Below are 19,942 nucleotides of genomic sequence, written 5' to 3'. Positions count from 1 at the left end.
TATATTGGCGCCACTAAGCAGACTTTATGATAACAGATGAATGGACATCGCACAATAATCACCAGACAGGGGTGTTTCCCCCCCCGTCAGGGAACACTTCAGCAGTCAGGGACATTTGGCCTCGGATCTTTGGGTGACCGCCCTCCAAGGCAGACTTCGGGACAGATAGCAACGCAGGGTGGCTGAGCGCCAAGTTCGGTACCCATGGGGATGTCCTCAACAGGGACCTTGGGTTCATATCACACTACGGGTCACTACACAGTACACTCTCTCACATACACAAGCAGACACACTCTTACATAACCTCTCACTCATGCAGACCCTTTCTCATATACACGCTCTCTCTCATACACGTACAAATACACACCCTACATTCATACCCTCTCCCATGCTTATACTCCATCACAAACACACACACACTTTACCAAGCTTGTACATGCGCAAATACACACTGTCTCACATGTACTCACTCTCTCATGCATGCACACACACACATGTAAGTCTATGGGGTGAATTTGTATTTGCAGAATTATATTTGCAGATACATTTAATTTGGTAAAAAATGCACAATCTACAGGCAGTCAATCCATGTAATATTTTGTAAATTCCACTTTGGAAATAGAATCAGTCTGACTCAAGGTTGGGATACAGACTGACTCTCACCTCACACCTTTAACGCATTGTCTGAGCTGAGATGTCACCTTTTTTAAGATAACCTTAAGTTATCTTGAGAAGGTGACTTAAAAGAAGTTCTGGGATTTACATATTAATGAACGGAAACCTGCAACCCATTCTAAAAGATGAAAGACTTAACAACAATCTAAGTTTGTTCAATATATAATTTCACTTGCAAGGCACTGTAATCTTTTGCTATAAATTCTGTGTCTTATGGTCCTACTCTATAACTAACTGATGAAGGAGCAGCATCAGAAAGCTAGTGCTTCCAAATAAACCTGATGGACTATAACCTGGTTTTAACTCTGTTCATTGAGTAAGTACACAGTGCAGGGGGAAGGATTGGAAAGTTTGATTTTAGTCTTCTTGATGTTTTGATTTCTCCCCATGAGGATGCTTGATGCAGATTCAGTGTAAAACCTTTCAGTCCATCTGAAAATACACACCAATTTTTTTCTTAAGTACAGTTACTTTTTGGAGTGTATTCTGATACTTTATAACTATCAAAGTTTCTTTTGCTACTCCCAATTTTTAACCAAGTCAGAATGATCCCTTAATTCTCTCAGCTAGGAATATAATTAGCTGGTAATGAATAAACAAATGCAGTAATTATAATTGTATTCAAAAGCACAGGGATCACTCATTCAACCCTAAATACTGCACAAAAAACTCAGTTACATCTGAACATCAATTTGATTTATCCACTTTTGATTTCTACGTTTTCCTACCTAACAAACTGATGCAAGAGAACTGGCCAAGAGAAACTAGAGATGATATTAAATGCTGAACAAAAGGCATACAGATTGGCAAGAAAAAAACAATACACCTGAGGATTTGGAACACTTTGGAAGTCTGCATAGGAGGGCCAAAGGATTAATTCGGAAGGGGAAAATAGTGTATGAGAATAAGCATATGAGGAGAGAACATTTACCTCTACACCTCCATCTATCTTCTTGTTCACCTCTTCAAAAAACTCAAAGTTTGTGAGACAAAATTTCCCATGCACAAAGCCATTTTGACTATCCCTAATCAGTCACCGAGTCTTAAAGTCATACAGCACAGATCCTTCAGTCCAACCAGTCCGTTTTTGAACATGATCCCAAATTTAACTAGTCCCATCTGCCTGTTCCTGGTCCATATCCCTCCAAACATTTCCTCTTCATGTATCCATCCAATGTCTTTTAAATGTTATAATTATACCCATATCCACCACTTTCTCAGGAAGCTCATTCCACACGCAAACCACCCTGTGTGAAAAAAATTGCCTCGTCATTTTTAAATCTCTCTCCTCTCACCTTAAAAATGTGCCCTCTGCTCTTGAAATCCTCCATCCTAAGGAAAAGACAACTACTGTTAACTCTTTCTACACTTCTCATTATTTTATAAATGTCTATTAGTTTGCCTCTCCACCTTATACGCTCCAGTCAACAAAAACGTCCCAGCCTATCCAGTCTTTCTTTCTAGCTCAAGCATTCTATACATTCTATAACAGGCCACATCCTGGTTAATCTCTTCTGAACCCTCTCCAGCTTGATAATATCCTTTCTATAACTGGACGCCCAGAATTGGACACAATATTCCAGAAGAGGACTCACCAATGTTCTGTACAACCTCCACATGACTTCTCGACTCCTATACTCAAAGGACTGAGCAATGAAGGCAAGCATGCCAAATGCCTTTTTCCTGTCTCTCAGAATCCCCTCCAACTTACCCACCACTGACATAGGGCTCACAAGTCTGTTGTTCCCTGGCTTTCCTTGCAGCCTTACTTAAATATGGCACAACATTAGCCACCCACCAGTCTTCCAGTACCTCACCTGTGGTATCAGTTATACAAATATCTCTGCTAGGGGTCCACAGTGTCCTGAGATCCACTTGATCAGACCCCAAGGATTTATCTACCTTTATGCATTTTAACACTTCCAGCACCTCCACATCTGTAATGTGGACTTTTCAAGATATCAATTTATTCCCTAGCTTCCATATCTTTATCTACAGTAAGTCCTCTTGCAAAAGATTAGAACATAGAAACGTACAGCACAGAACAGGCCCTTTGGCCCATGATGTTGTGCCGAGGATTAATTCTAATGTAAAATAAAATAACTTAACCTACACACCCCTCAACTCACTGCTATGCATGTGCATGTCCAGCAGTCGCTTAAATGTTCCTAATGACTCTGCTTTCACCACCACCGCTGGCAACACATTCCATGCATTCACAACTCTCTGCGTAAAGGACCTTCCTCTGACGTCCCCTCTATACCTTTCTCCTAATACCTTAAAACTACGATCCCTCGTGCCAGTCAATCCTGCCCTGGGGAAAAGCCTCTGTCTACTGATTCTATCCATGCCTCTCACTATCTTGTACACCTTGATCAAGTCACATCTCTTCCTCCTTCTCTCCAGAGGGAAGAGTCCGAGCTCAGTTAACCTCTCTTCATAAGGCAAGCCCTCCAGTTCAGGCAGCATCCTGGTAAACCTTCTTTGTACCCTCTCCAAAGCCTCCACATCTTTACTATAATAGAGCAATCAGAACTGGACACAATATTCCAAGTGTGGTCTCACCAGGGACTTGTAGAGCTGTAGCAAAACCTCGCTGCTCCTAAGCTTGATCTCCCTGTTAATGAAAGCCAAAACTTCATATGCTTTCTTAACAACCATTGGGTGGCAACTTTGAGGGATCTATGTACTTAAACACCGAGATCCCTCTGTTCCTCCACATTGCCAAGAATCCTGTCTTTAATGCAAGGTTTGTGAAGGTTTGTAGCTCAGGTTCAGGTTTAGGGTGTAGGTTTGCTCACTGAGCTGTAGGTTTGATATCCAGAATATTCAAGAAGAACGGATACTCAAAAAATACAGTCCACAGATTCCTCAGGAACAAACCACGACAAGCAGACTTAACACAACCAGAAACTCTAACCACCTTTACCATACATCAAAGAAGTCTCAGAAATGATAGCCAGACTACTAAGACCCCTCGGAATCCTAGTTGCACACAAATGCACCAACACTCTCAAACAAAAGCTAACAAACTTAACAAACTTAAAAGACAAAACCAACGTCATCTACAAAATTCCATGCAAGGACTGCCACAAACACTACATAGGACAAACATGAAGAAAGTTAGCCACCAGGATACACGAACACCAGCTAGCCACAAAAAGACACGACCCCCTCTCCCTCATAGCCCTACACACAAATGAAAAAAAAAACCCTTTCGACTGGGACAACGCATCTATCCCGGGACAGGCTAAGCAAAGACATGCCAGAGAATTCCTAAAGGCCTGGCACTCCAACCACAATGCCATAAACAAGCACATAGATCTAGATACCATCTATCAACCCCTCAGAAAACAAACAGGATATGACATCACCACAAACCCCAGGAACCCCTTCCAGGAGAAAGATATAAATAGAAAGCAGGAGACAACAGCTTCGCTTCACTTGGAGGTCGCTACTGATGATGTTACCTAGCCAGGTAATGAAACGTCTGGATATCAAACCTACAGCTCAGCGAGCAAACCTACACCCTGCCTTTAATCCTATATTCAGTATTTGAGTTCGACCTTCCAAAATGCATCACTTCGCATTTATCCAGGTTGAACTCCATCTGCCATTTCTCAGCCCAGCTCTGCATTCTGTCTATGTTGCGCTGCAGCCTGCAATAGCCCTCAATACAATCAACGGCACCTCCAACTTTTGTATCATCTGCAAATTTACTAACCCACCCCCTCCCCAGCCTCCTCATCCAAGTCATTTATAAAAACTAATGAGACCAGAGGCCCAAGAACAGAGCCCTGCGGGACCCCACTCAACATTGACCTCCAGGCAGAATACTTTCCATCTACAACCACTCTCTGCCTCTGTCAGCCAACCAATTCTGAATCCAGATAGCCAAATCTCCCTGTAACCCATACCTCCTGACTTTATGAATGAGCCTACCATGGGGAATCTTATCAAATGCCTTGCTGAAGTCCAAATACACCACATTCATTGCTTGGCCTTCTTCGACCTGTCTTGTCACCTCCTCAAATAACTCAATAAAGATTTGTGAGGCATGACCTGCCCCTCACAAAGCCATGCTGACTGCCTTTAATCACACTCTGCTTTTCCAAATAGTCATAAATCCTATCCCTCAGAATTCTTTCCAAAACTTTGCTGACCATAGATGTAAGACTGACTGGTCTGTAATTGCCAAGGATTCCCCTAAGACCCTTCTTGAAAAGAGGAACAACATTTGCCTCCTTCCAATCTTCTGGTACGACTCCCATGGAGAATGAGGAGGCACAGATGTTCGCCAACAGCTTAGCAACCTCCTTTCTTGCTTCCCGGAGCAGCCTAGGATAAATCTCTTCTAGCCCTGGGGACTTATCAATCTTAATGTTTGCCAAAATTTTGAACACATCAACTTCATTAATCTTGATCTGTTCAAGCCTGCATCCCAGCTCCTCAAAGTTCTTATTCACAACAAGGTCCCTTTCCTTAGTGAAAACCGAAACAAAAAACTCATTTAGGGCTTCCCCTATCAGCTCAGACTCCATGCACAAGTTCCCTACGCTATCCCTGATCGGCTCTACCTTCTCCCTGATCATTTTCTTATTTCTCACATATGAGGAAAATGCCTTTGGGTTCTCCCTAATCCTTCTTGCCAAGTCTTTTTTGTGCACCCTCCTGGCTCTCCTCAATCCATTTCTGAGCTCCTTTCTAGCAAGGCTGTAATCCTCTAAAGCTATGCTCGATCCTTGCTTCCTCCACCTTACGTAAGTTGCCTTCTTCCTTTTGATAAAAAGGTCCTCTGTTCTCGTCATCCAAGGTTCCTTAATCTTACCCCTTCTTACTTGTCTCAGAGGAACAAATTTGTGCATCACTCGCAACAACTGCTCCTTAAACAGTTTCCACATGTCTGCTGTGCCCTTTCTGCGGAACAATTCCTCTCAGACTGTACTTCCAAACTCCTGTCTGATAGTGTCATAATTTCCTTTTCCTCAATTAAATATCTTCCCTTGGTAACTGCTTCTTTCCCTTTCTAAGGCTATGGTAAATGTGAGGCAGTTGTGATCACTGTCACCAAAGTGTTCTCCCACCACGAGAGTCATAGAGATGTACAGCACAGAAATAGAACCTTCAGTCCAATTCATCCATGCCAGCCAAATATCCTAACCTAATCTAGTCCCATTTGCCAGCACCTGGCCCATATCCCTTTGGGGTGGCACAGTGGCTAGCACTACTGCCTCACAGCACCAGGGTCCCAGGTTCAATTCCAGTCTCGGGCAACTGTCTGTATGGAGTTTGCACATTCTCCCTGTGTCTGTGTGGGTTTCCTTTAGGTGCTCCAGTTTCCTCCAATGGTCCAAAGCTGTGCAGGCCAGGTGAATTGCCTGTAGTGTTAGGTGTATTGGTCAGAGGGAAATGGGTCTGGGTGGGTTACTCTTTAGAGGGTTGGTGTGGACTGGTTGGACTGAAGGGCCTGTTTCCACACTGTAGGTAATCTAATCTAAACCCTTCCTATTCATATACCCATCCAGATGCCTTTTAAATGTTGTAATTGTACCAACCTCCACCAATTCCATACACGTACAATCCTCTACATAAAAAAGTTGCTCCTTAGGTCCCTTTTAAATGTTTCCCCCTCAGCCTAAACCTATGCCCTCTAGTTCTGGACTCCCCATTCCAGGGAAAAGACCTTATTTACCCTATCCATGCCCCACATAATTTTGTAAACCTCTATAAGGTCACCCATCAGCCACCGACGCTCCAAGGAAAACAGCCCCAGCCTGTTCGGCCTCTCCCTATAGCTCAAATCCTCCAACCCTGGCAACATCCTTGTAAATCTTTTCTGAACCCTTTCAAGTCTCACATCATCCTTATGATAGGAGGTAGATCAGAACTGCACGCAATATTCCAAAAATGGAGTAATCAATATCCTGTACAGCCGCAACCATTCCTATACTCTGTGCTCTATTCAATGAAGGCAAGCATACCAAATACCGTCTTCACCATCCCATCTACCTGCGACTCCACTTTCAAGGAACTATGAACCTGCACTCCAAGATCTCTTTGTTCAGCAACAATCTCCAAGACCTTACTATTAAGTGTATAAGTATATTCATTTAGGATCTCACCCATCTCCTGTGGTTCCACACATGGATGGCCTCATTGATCTTTAAGGATCCCTATTCTCTCCCTAATTACTCTTTTGCCCTTAACATACTTATAGAATTTCTCTGGATGCTCCTTTACCCTATCTGCCAAAGCTATCTCATGTCCCATTTTTGCTTTCCTGATTTTTTCCTCTTAACTGTACTCCAAGTCCCCCTATACTCTGCAAGGCAGTCACTTGATCCCAGCTATCTATACCTTACATATGCTTCCTTATTTCTATATTTTGTCATCTAGTGTTCCCTACTCATTGCAGCCTTACCCTTCACACCAGTAGGAACATGCTGTCCTTGAATTCTCGTTATCTTGCTTTTGAAAACCTCCCACTTGCCAGACATCCCTTTATTTGTGAATGGCCTCCCTTGATCAGAAACAAGGATGTCTAGCTGCAGTTATACAGGGCATGGTGAGGCCATACCGAGGGTATTGAGTGCAGTTTTTTTCTCCTTATCTGAGGAAGTATGTTCTATCGAGGAAGTGCAGTTAAGGTTTACCAACTTGATTCCTGGGATGACAGGACTGATGTATAAGAAGAGACTGAATTGGTTAGGATTGTATTCACTGGAGTTTAGAAGAATGAGGGGTATCCCATAGAAACCTATAAAATTCTAACAGGACTAGACAAATTAGATGCAGGATATTCCAGATGGTGATGGTGGTTGTTTGGGGTCGGGGAGGTGGAATCCAGAACCAGGGATAATATTTTAAATATAAGGAGTAAACCATTTAGGAGAAATGGAGAAATTTCTTCACCCAGAGTGGTGAGCCTGTGGAATTCATTACCACAGAAAGTGAAGAGGCTAAAAAATTGTGTGTTTAAGAAGGAAGTAGATATAGCTTTTTTGGCTAAAGAGCTTAAGTGATATGGGGGAATGAAATGAGGTTTAGGGTGCTGGGCTCAATGATCAGCCATGATCAGATTGAATGGTGCAGCGGGATGGGTGGGGTGAGGGGTCGGATAGTGGAGCAGGCCCAAGGGATTGAATGCTTCTATCTCTATGTTCAATATCTAACTCTCTTGGCTGTGAAATCACCTGCATCTAAACTCTTTGAGACCAAAAATTCTAGATTTCTTCTACTCTTTGTTTGGTGAATGTGGTTCCAGTTCTCTCTTTAAAAAAAGTTTTAATTTAATTATTATATCACAGGGTTTGTAATTGCTTTATCAGCATATATGCCTTCCCTATTTGTGAGCAAAAACAGAACAACATAACATTGAAAGGTCAGTGTAAGTGTGGATATACAATTGGTTAACCGAAAGTAACACCAAATAGAGGTTTTTCAGACTAGAGGGAGAAAGATCTGCCTCCTAGGAATTAATATTGGACTATTTCTCGTTCTACATTTCTGTTAATGATAGAGGTATCATAATCGTATCATTGAATCCCTACAGTGTGGAAGCAGGCCATTTGGCCCAACAAGTCCACACTGACCCTCCAAAAGGTAAGCTATCCAGACCCATTCCCCTACCCTATTACTACATTTACCCCTGACTAATGCACCTAACCTACACATCACTGAACACAATGGGCAATTTAGCATGACCACTTCACCTAACCGACACATCTTTGGATGGGAGTGTTGGTTAGCTCAGTTGGCTAGATGGCTGGTTTGAGTTGCAGTGTAATACCTAACACAATAGGTTCAATTCCCATGCCAGCTGAGGTTACCATGAAAGGCTCTGCTTCTCAACCTCTCTCCTTGCCTGAGGCATGGTGACCTCAGGTTAAACCACCACCAGTTATCTCTGTAATGAGAGAGTAGCCCTATGGTCTAGTAAGACTTTGAGGGGAATCGATTATGAGCGTCCCTTACTTGCTTTCAAGTTTGTTCCTTCATAATGCTTCAAATTCAGTTGAAACCCCAAATCCAAGTTGTGAAGTGTCAGAACCATGGGTAGAAGGGATAGTTTCTGGATTAGTAAGCATTCATTCCTGCTGGCTACAAGGCATTCCTATTCCCAAGGTTCCATAAGACATGGGAGCAGATGTAGGCCATCCAGTCCACCCCGCCAATTAGGTCACAGCTGACCTGATCATCCTCAACTCCACTTTCTCGATCCCGTGACACTTTATTCCTGATTACAAATCTGTTCTATCTCAGCCTTGAGTATACTTCACAACCTAACCTCGATAGCATTCTGTAGTAAAGAATTTCACAGATTCACTTACATCTGAGAGACAAAATTCCTCCTTATCTCTGTCTTAAATGGATGATCTTTACTCTAAGGTTATGCTCCCACAGAGGAAACAAACTTTCCATATCTATGCTGTCAAGTCCCAAAAACATCTCATCTGTTTAGAGTGCCTGCCATTCTTATAAACTCCAATGAGACAGTCCCTCCATACCTGGGATCAGCCTAGAGAACCTTCTCTGGAGTGCTTCGAATGCCAGCGTGTCTCTCCTTTGGTAAAGAGCCTAAGGCTGTTCACAGTATTGCAGGTGTGACCTAAATAGTGTTGTATATAGTTTTATCAAGATTTTCTGACTATTATTCTTTGACTCATTTGGAAAAAAAAAAGCCAAGAACTGTTAATCAAACAAAGGTTCAGCAACTAAAACTGCAACACAGATTTTTGAAAACTTAATTAATAATTTAAAATTGACAGTTTCCTTTTGTGTGTCTGAAGTGTCAGACCATAGTTGTTCAATGTAAGAAGTTCATCTTGTTAAGTTAGTCTTGCCCATCAACATACTTGCAGGTGTGATGCCAGTAGAATAAAGGATCACTGTTGGAGCTTTCAAGCATTCTACCCATGTGTTTTATTCCAGCCTTGCTTGCACTAATTTAAGGTAAAATGAGTCACTGGACTTGAAACAATAAGTCTGCTTTCTTCCCAAGATGCTGCCAGACCTGCTGAACTTTCAGATCTCCAGCATTTGCAGTTCTCTGTTTATTTTAGATGCTGTGGTGAACTGTACGGGAATGTGGGTGGGAGATTTGCCACTGCTTCCACGGGATGAAGAACAATTCCGATTCATTTCTCCTTGGTTTGTGGTGCTACTTAGCAAAGTTATTCCTGGAGTGGTCATGTTGCTGTATGCTTTTGAACTGCAGTTGACAAGCCACTCATGCTACCCTCTTTCTGCTGCACCAGTTCCAAACTGTTTGCCCAAATCTAGATGTAGGTTTGCTCGCTGAGCTGGAAGGTTCATTTTCAGATGTTTTGTCACCATACTAGGTAATATCTTTCAGGTGAAACACTGTTGATGTTTCCTGCTTTCTATTTTATATGTTTCAGTTTCTTTGGGTTAGCGATGTCATTTCCTATTGTGATGTCATTTCCTGTGTTTTTTCTCGGGGGTGGTAAATGGGGTCCAAGTTAGTGTGTTTGTTGATAGAGTTCCAGTCAGAATGCCATGCTTCTAGGAATTCTCGTGCTTGTCTCTATGCTTCTAGGAATTCTCTGTTAGAGAACAGAGACACGCACGAGAATTCCTAGAAGCATCGCATTCCAACCAGAACCCTATCAACACATTGACTTGGACCTCATTTACCACCCCCTAAGGAAAAAAAACAGGAAATTACATCACCACATTGCCAACCCAAAGAAACCCAAACATATAAATCGAAGACAGAAAACATCAGCAGTGCTTCCCCAGAGATGACGAAACATCTGAAATTTAACCTTCCAGCTCAGCGAGCAAACCTACATCCAGAATCTCAACCTGAGCTACAAATCTTCTCAAAACACGTTTGCCCAAATCTTGGGCTGTAACTGCTGAAAAGATCAAAACACAGAGTTAAAATGAATCTGGGAAATTCAGACAGATTGAGCCAGAGGAAGAATCTCTGTGGAAAAAAAAATCATTGTGAAAGCCAATTTTGAGAGTAAGGTTTTCCAGGGTGAAAACCACAAAAGTAAACCCTCAGGAGCCAAGAATCACCTTGGGCAGTATAAAGTATATCTGTGAATTCTGTTTTTGGTTATGCTGAAAGAACATGGCGAACATTCTGTTTTGTGTTTTTAAGTATAAACTGTCTACAAAGAAAATATGTTATCATACAAGTCTTTCGTAACAGTAAAAGTCTTAAAAGTTGAAATATTGTCATATCACCATCCTTTCAGCAATCAAGTAAAGTTCAAATTTCTTTTTTAAAATGATCAGTCTCTACAGAGTTTGTAACAAGTGGCCACGTGACCCCTCCGCCAGGGATGCATTCAGGGCCAGCAGCAGGGGCTGACTTCAGTTCCTTCCACTGGGGGGGAAAATCCAGCCTGATGAGCTTTTGGCACCTTTTCCTTTGGCGATGAGGTAACTTCACTTCACAACTTTTGTTGAACTACCTCCCGGACTGACATCACACCAATCTCACCCCTTAAAACTCACCTTCCTCATTCCTCAGCCCTTCCTCCCCAATCATTACTTCCACCCTTTATTCCTCACCATTCACTAAACCTCAAGACCCAACTCCCTTGTATTGAGACGCAGTTACAGCCCAAGATTTGGGAAAACATTTGGGAACTGGAGCAGCAGAAAGAGGGCAGCATGAGTGGCTTGTCAACTGCAGTTCAAAAGCATAGAGCAATATGACCACTCCAGGAACAACTTTGCCAAGTAGCACCATAAACCAAGGAGAACTGAATCAGAATTGCTGCATATTAGGAAAAGCCTGACTTACAACAGAAACAATACAAAATTAAACTTTGCTGGACAAGAAAGACTGAACGTAAAACATTTATTATTAATATACTTACTATATAATAATGAATGATTCAATAAGACAATTCTAAGTCACCGAGGTCCATGAGCAGCACACATTCACCAAGTATCAATCCTATATATACCACTTACTCCCTTTTATAATCATTTTGACAAAAAAAATAAACACTTTGTTTTATTTACAAAAGTAGTATACCAAGGTGGAGTATACTGGTTTGATAAAATATTCAAATGAACACTCATTACTTGACTGCAGAACACATATGCATAATTCTTACCCTATTTTGAAGGCACAAGAATACAAAAAAAGTAATCTGCATTTGCTAATGCAGGGCCTTCCAACTTATAGCAAAGTACACAAGATTAAAATTTCATAGATTCTTTCCCCAGTAAATGTGAAAGTGACAGCTTTCATGAATAAAGGCCGTTGCCTGTTGGAAAAATAATTATGCAATCAACAAGCTTCAGTTAATATTAATTTATTCTCAAACCTTAGAGTGCACCAACACAGCACAAAATGCTGCATGTTCCCAAACTGGATGGAACAGTTATTTCTGGAGTTGAGTTGAGTTATGATTGTTCTTTGCAAATCCTCCACTCAAAGATTGCAAAATGGTTGAGAATGCAAAGGACACCAACTACAGTAGAATTGGCTACATGTAAGAGGAACTTCAATTATCCAAAGGATACGGGAGGGGAATATTTAACTCGGTTAATCGAATACCAGATAGTTGAGTGCCGGATAACATAATTAGAGCTGAAAATGTGTTGCTGGAAAAACGCAGCAGGTCAGGCAGCATCCAAGGAGCAGGAGAATCGACGTTTCGGGAATGAGCCCTTCTTCAGGATAACATAATTAGCCAAGTATTGGGACCTGGCGATTTTGGTCGGATGATCAAATGCCGGATAATCGGGGTTCCTCTAAACTATTGAAACAGGTTTTGGTGTCTTGATAACAAAGTACCAGTTTGCAGACAGTGGGGGTGGTCACATAATACACTTCACAAGGTGACTATATTCACCTTATTTCAGCACAGCAAGTAATTTTTTTGTCATCAATGCATAGAACTGAATGATAAACGAAATACATAAAACATACTTTTATTTTAATTTTACTGACAATTTTGCAAATTCTGTTTTGGTTCTGTGTACAAAAACATTTACAATGCCAAGCCTTTTTTCCTTATACATCAAATATTAAATCTTCGGGAGATATCATAAATTAAAAATGTAACCTTGTTAAAACTTTCAGTGTTATTCTTCATTTCATTTTTAGATATTTGTGCAACAGTTGCTGTATACATTGATATAAAAAGAATGTTATTCAATAGTGCATTTGAGACAACTGTACATCTTTTACTCATGTGCAGCTTTGTGCTTCCACTTCATATCAAGTTTGCTATCCCATTCCCCCATGAAAGAGATGAGTGTTCCAAATATAAGGTATTTTGGAAATCCATATATTTAAACAGTGATCTCTGAGATTTTTGGCTCACAAGGCTTGTTGTACAAAATATATACTCTCGTTAGAGGTCATTGCAAAGCATCTGTTAACAGTTTACCATTACCAAATCACCAAGGCCATTAATTACATTTGCTTAAAAAAAGTGTTTGTTTATACAGTGATGTTTTTGTAAAGTTCAGCAATCTGTGAACTAAAGAATTTTCTCAGCTCTGCCCTCTTTGCCTTGAACGTTGGAGTCAGAAGGCCATTTTGAACAGTGAACATCTCAGGATACAGAGTGATATCTTTCACCTATTTAAAAAAAAGTTAATTATTAAAACAAGTCAGGTCATCTTTGGACTCAATTAAATTCCATTGTGAACTGTGTTTAAATTCTGCGCAATGAATCACAAGAGAACAAAATAACCTAAGAATGTAAAAGATTCATCAAATTAGTACAAGTACAATAAAACATAGCTGATCTTAGTCTAATCAGAACCTTAGTCTCACTATCTAGTAACATCTTACCAGTGTTCTTTGCTACAACCCTTAATTACTACTGGAAGTGCTTGTATTGCTGGAGTCAACAAGCATTACGATACTACGTGTCCATTTTCCAGCAGCAGTAAGATACAATTTTAAAAGGGGTGCAGAAACAGGAACATGGGGGTATATGTGTACAAATCATTGAAGGTGTCAGGCAGGTTGAGAAAGTGGTTAAATCGTCAGCTCCCAGCACAGGGCCCACGTATGGCCTTAAATATTAGGGTTTCAACCCAAAGCAGAAAATCTTGTCCCTATATCTTCAGCATAGGTTAATGTTATATCCTAAGGCTATTACTAATTTAAGGTTGAGATTTATTTATTTTTCCTTCAGTTGTCTGCATTCTCCTGCGGCCCGTGATTTTAAAATAGTGTGTCAAATTTGAAGTTTATAGTTTTGATTAAACTTCAGCACAAATGAGAAATGTATTTTTATTTTCATCAGAAATGTGAATGGATTGACAAAGAAATAATAATTCTGTATAAACTTAGGAGCAAGTGGCCACACAAACAACAGAGAGGAAGTCACTTAGTTAAGGAAGGAAGAAAGCAAATGGAAAAAAAGAATAGGGAGCAAAGGATGTGGAACACAGCCAATAAAACAATTACTTGCTTACTTGTTCAAATGACTTGAGTCCAGCTTCCTTTCCAATTTGTGTCAAATTTGCTAAAATAGCATCCTTTAAAACCTTTTGGGAAAAAAAAACACAATTGCAAAAGCTCTATCATTGGAAATGCAAACAAAATTGTTAAGTTTTGGAAACTATAAATTGAGCTAAATAGCTAAGGCAGAATACAGAAAAAAAACCCAAAATGTTTTGAATCAAATTTATGCAGCAGAATTGCTGTTCCTGCACATTTGATCTTTTGGATATATGAACACTGGCAATTTTTTCAAGTGCACAGCCTCTTTAAAATTTCAAGAGTTTCTCATAATCGTAGTAATTTACAGGAGTCCACTCAAGCATAGTATACAAATGCAATTGTAGGTTGCTGTTAGGTGGTCACACAGCTTACAGGGAACATTGAATAGAGGACAAATTAAAAATCATAATTACTTCTAACATATATTGTATATCCTCCCTACCTGTTGCAGCTACTTTGTGGCAATAAAAAAAGTTTGCCACATGTGTACATTTGGTATTCAAGCCTGTTTAACTTGATCGATATATGTTTTTATATAAATGCTCAAGACTTGCCTTGTTTTTACACAATTCCTCAAATGTCCCTGTAATATTTCTCCTTTGTGCCCATGCAGGTAACACTTCAGGATCAGGTACCACAATTCCCACCAGAAAGGCCTGAAACATAAGAAATCAATATGGCGTTTGGTGTGAGACAAAGACCTCGGCTAATTATTGTAAAAGTCTTCCTCCTTGCCTGAAGTTAGACATGTCCACAGTTAATTCATAAAGGTATTCTAAAATGGATCCTTTGAAACTTATCTGTGCAATAAAAGTGTGTAAACAAACATGTTAAAACAAATGCAGATAAATTTCACACATTCTGAAACAATGGACCGTACAAACCTGTTAAAGTGTCTACTTATAATTTCCTGCCCTTCTCTAACTCCAAACAATGCAAAGAAATTTGTTTCCTGTCTACTGTAACACATTTTGCAGCAGTTCCCTGTGATCAGAGGATAGAGTACAATCACTATACCTACATCTCTGTAGAATGCCCCTCAACAATCCAGAGATCTCTTAAAAGAATGTTGCTGGATACTCACAAAAATCAATGCATGTTTTGTAGATCTGAGGTACTACGAACTGCATGTTTAAAAAGAAAATATGACAAACAACATTTGAAACATTGTGCTTCTATTTTACAAGCAAACTAATAATTTTGGATTCAAAATGTACATTATTTATAGCAGCAGCCCTTAGCCTTGTGGTGGGTGGGAGAAAGATCTGCAAGTTGGGTTCCCTGATCTTTTGGCACTTTTCTAGTTCCATGTGCAACTTGTATATTACTCATTCTGGTTGACAAAGTTCCTATGTGCTTTGTCCAAGTTTGTAATAAAGATTATCCCATTGGATGCACACATCCATTGCAAAAGGACCGAGTCTTTGTCCTCTTGAAGCAGGCAGAATATGCTTCAAGTTAAATTCAACAGGAGACCAAAGCTATTCAGCTTCCACAGACCTTCAGGGTCTTTGTTCAGAATGCTACCGCTGTGATAAAATGGTGTGAAAAAGTGTAACATCCTCTACCATAACTTATTTCTGTCTCATCTCAATAGCTAATAAAGCTCCTCACACAAATATCTGCAATGAGATGGTTGTCCAAACAGCCTGTTTCTGTGCTGTATATTCTATGTAATTATACACAAAAACTTGCAAGCTCCTTTACCAGATCACGAAGCAGACCCACTGCAATTTACGAAATGTTAAACTTTGTCTGGCTTTCAATATCCACATATTCAAATAATACAGTAACTTCTTTGTTCATTCACAGGCATCAATGGCAAGGCCAAAATTTTATTGTGTCTTTCCAATTCCCTTTCAGATAGGACTAGTAAGCTGCCTTTTCACATTTTCAAACACAATGGAGCTTGTAAGGCCTTTTCAGAAGCTTAGCCACACAATTAGGAGTCACATAAATACTAGGCAGGTAAGGATAGAGACTTGTTTCCCTAAAGAACACTGGTGAGTCAGAGTTTGAAGACTGATGGTTTCATGGCTACCACTATTGATATGAGCTTTTTTTAATCCAATTTCTTTGATTTAATAAACTGAACTGTCATTCTGTGGATGCTCTGCTGAGAGTTAAACTCATGCTTCCAGATTCCATATCGCACCAAATTGACCCGTGAGCATCGGTAGACAGTTTTTACATAAAGCAAGAAAACATTTGAATGAAACACACAAAAGTAGCTAAGTTGCTGTAATGATTTAAATGACTACATTGGCAAATATGAGTCAAATCGAGGCTCTCAAGGGTAATCACATCAATTAGATTTTAATTGACAAATACAATCTTTAATTTGAATCTGAGCCATTTGAAACCAGTCTGACGAGTACATAGATGGAACAATGCCAATTTTCTGGCAATTTAATATTCAGATCGTTCCCCTATTCTACTAATGTTTGACTAGGATTTACAAGATTTAGTTTCTTTTCAAACATCTTAAATAATTTCTTGTCAGATGTAGATACAACTTGCTGAAACTTTAGCCTTGATGAGCCCAGGTATGGAGATAGGTGGGCAAGGAATTTTGCTCAGCTTGACACCTCTGTTCCTGCTTTAGGGCCATTTTCCCAGTGACAGGAAGGGACAGCGTCTGGCTATGGCAGAGTAGCCAATTTGAGCAATTAAAGGCCTATTATTGGAGGCTTACTATGGATTTTCCAGTCAGCTTCCATGTTTCCACAGCCTGTAGGGGTCTTCCCTCTATAAGGAGGCAAACATGCCCTTCAGGCTGAGAGAACTTTTGCCTGGTTTTAGCATCTTCATATTCAAAATTTTAAGAAGTTAGTGAAAGATGCCTTGATTTTTGGGGCACCCTCTCCTTTACTTAGCTGTAAGGGCATCTTGTTGTAGTTTCCAAAGTTAAGAACCTCCTATTGAGCAGTGAGCCCATCCTCTTTGTCACTAACCTGCCAATTTGAGGAAAAATCACAGGATTGTGATGGTTCTTCACACAAAGCACTGAGACATAGAACATTACAGCGCAGTACATTCCCTCAGCCCTTGATATTGTGCCAACCTGTGAAACCAATCTGAAGCCCATCTAACCTACACTATTCCATTATCATCCATATGTTTATCCAATGACAAATTTCTTCCTGACAATGAGCTTCAGGAGCCAGTCAGGAATATTCCACCCAAACTCAGCTTGGGCAGTGGCAGAAAATGGTTCGCATGAGTTTACGCAATTCCTTCTGGATCTTCACTTCAATGTGGAGGAGAAGCTTGAGTTCATTATCCCTTTGTGTAATGCCATCAGGAGCACCTTGTTCTTAGTGGAGGCACTCATGTGGCAACTCATGTGGGAGGTGCCAAAGAAAATGCAGATCAAAAAAAAACTTCAACTGCAGAAGTGGCAAATGAATTCCTTGAAGACAGACGAAGGCTGCAGCAGCAACACGCACTGCTAGTTATCATGGCTAGATATTTCACCAAAATTTGACCACAATACCATCAATAAATAATGTGGACAATGATGGCAATTCAAGGTCCCCATGTTAAACAATGTAAAATATGATTCACTTGCCAGGTCTTGTGGTGATAATGAATTAGTGATGGGGACAGGGCAACAAATCTGGGAGTTCCTAATCAAGAAACTGCCCACAGGCGACAGATGCATGAAGGTTGTTGGACACCTGTATTAGGGGGGGGGGGGGGGGGGGGGAGAAATGAGGTGTGTTTGGGCAGCAACCTCCATGACTGAGTGGTCCTCTTCAGGATACCCTCTGCTTACATCAAGTGGGGAAGATCAGGTACCCTAACACATCAGTGTCCCACTTCCTTTCATCCAAACACCTTAATGATGAGGCAGTGGTAGGGAGGGTATAAAAAGAATCAAATCCTGCCCTCTGGATCCCAACAGCTTATGGGACATCCTGACCCATACAGCCAAAGTTGGAAATCAGCTTGTTCAGTCACATGAAGACCCATGGCAGAAACTTACAACCAATATCATTCCCTAATTCCCTGATTGAGAGCCGATGGGTTGCTAGAACTCAAATTAAAATTCACCCCATAGAAGCCACCGTTGCTTATAGTAGCTAAGAATTCAAAATGGAGGACTTCTGTTGTTCCATTTAGAGGTTCGAATTACCTGCAGACTGTCACCATGGACAAACACCTGGGCCACAGGCTCACTTCGGATGTAGATGTTCTCAATTTTTTCTGGTGCAATGTACTCGCCCTGTGCCAGTTTGAAGATGTGCTTCTTTCGGTCAATTATCTTCAGAGTGCCATTCTGGTGTAGCAAAACAAAGGCTGCCTTTTAATCAGAAGCTATTGCACAATTCTAACATAAATCTTGCTATTAAAAAGGTTCCACTACTCAGAAATTACTTAAGACCATAAGACATAGGAGCAGAAATTAGGCCATTCAGCCCATCGAGTCTAGTCTGCCATTCAATCATGGCTGATAAGTTTCTCAATCCCATTCTCCTGCTTTCTCCCTGTAACCCTTGATCCCATTGATACTCAAGAACCTACCTATCTCAGTCTTAAATACACTCAATGACCTCGCCTCCACAGCCTTCTGCGGCAATGAATTCCATAGATTCACCACTCTCTGGCTAAAGAAGTTTCTCCTTCTATCCATTCTAAAAGATCTTCCCTTGACTCTAAGGCAATGCGCTCAGGTCCTAGTCTCTCCTACTAATGGAAACATCATCCCAACATCTACTCTGTCCAGGCCATTTAGTATACTGTATGTTTCAATTAGAGCCCCCTCATCCTTGTAAACTCCCATCAAGTATAAACCCAGAGTCCTCAACTGTTCCTCATATGATAAGCTTTTCATTTCTGCAACCATTCTTGTAAACCTCCTCTGAACGCCCTCCAGGATCAGTACATCCTTCCTGAGATATGGGGCCCAAAATTGCCACAAGGTCTCTCTTTCCTACTCGTCATTAGAGGGTCAGATTGCAGAATGAAAGGGGGAGGATGTAGTAAAAATAAATTATCAGGAGTTTGGAGTAGAGTAGGTCGTGACAATTGGTCCTCAAAACCAACAGTAATAACACGGAGTGATGATTTGATTCAGCAACTATCTGTCTTAACTGCAAAAATACCATTATTGCTGACCATATAAGTTTGCCAACCTAACTTATAAGCCATTGCACCTTTCTGTCAAATGTAGTCATTAAGGACTGTGAGGGAACCAACCATTTCCAACGTTTCTCCCCTCTGCTGCTCTCAGACCTTGCATCACATGATCACAACATCACAGAAGATCAGTTCCAAAGCTGCAGTTTGACACCCTTGAGCCAAACCGTTCTCCATTGTAAAGGGTGGGACAGAGTATGTGGTAGGGAGAACACAGACCAGTATTTTGCACAAGCATTATCACTTCTTGAGACTTTTGCTTCATGGTTCCAGCTAGGCATTAGTTAGCAGATAGGTCACCATTTTGAATTTTAACTTTTCTTCCAAGGTTGAACTTGATTACAAATATCAACACATTAAAATGTGACATGTGGCAAGTGTAGGGAGGTGGGAGTAAGTGTTAAGAAAGCCACATTAAATGATTTTGCAACATTGCAACTGAATTCCTAATGGCTGCATAGCACAAATCCGCTCCTTAAATTTGCACTGACTAATAATCTTACTTAATGAAACCAAAGTGATAAGTATCTCCTGCTGCACAACATATAAACTTTAAGAGATAAGGGTTTAGATATTTGGTGGGGAAGAGTAGATGAACTTTCAGCCTGAATTCTAATCTCAGCTATTCTTAACTCAAAGAGCTCAAAATGGGAACATCTTCAAGTCCTC

At 40.6% G+C, this 19,942-nt stretch overlaps 1 protein-coding gene across 5 annotated transcripts in view; it reads right to left on the bottom strand.

The window, feature by feature from the left end:
- Positions 1-12,584: 12,584 nt before the first annotated feature.
- The window catches only part of acsl1a (acyl-CoA synthetase long chain family member 1a), a 175,459-nt gene continuing 168,101 nt past the window's right edge, over positions 12,585-19,942 (bottom strand). For all 5 annotated transcript variants that reach the window (XM_043705803.2, XM_043705794.2, XM_087973477.1 and 2 more), the window contains 4 exons: positions 18,270-18,413; positions 14,686-14,787; positions 14,104-14,175; positions 12,585-13,255 (listed from right to left, as the gene is read on the bottom strand). In XM_043705803.2, the coding sequence (XP_043561738.1) occupies positions 13,115-13,255; positions 14,104-14,175; positions 14,686-14,787; positions 18,270-18,413 (459 nt within the window). In that variant the 3' untranslated portion in view covers positions 12,585-13,114. The remainder of the gene's footprint in view (positions 13,256-14,103; positions 14,176-14,685; positions 14,788-18,269; positions 18,414-19,942) is intronic.

Source organism: Chiloscyllium plagiosum, unplaced genomic scaffold, assembly GCF_037043375.1.
Source record: "Chiloscyllium plagiosum isolate Xiang-an unplaced genomic scaffold, Cpla_swu_hap1 HiC_scaffold_2, whole genome shotgun sequence".
Lineage (NCBI taxonomy): Eukaryota > Metazoa > Chordata > Chondrichthyes > Orectolobiformes > Hemiscylliidae > Chiloscyllium > Chiloscyllium plagiosum.
This window is presented reverse-complemented; position numbering and strand designations above follow the sequence as displayed.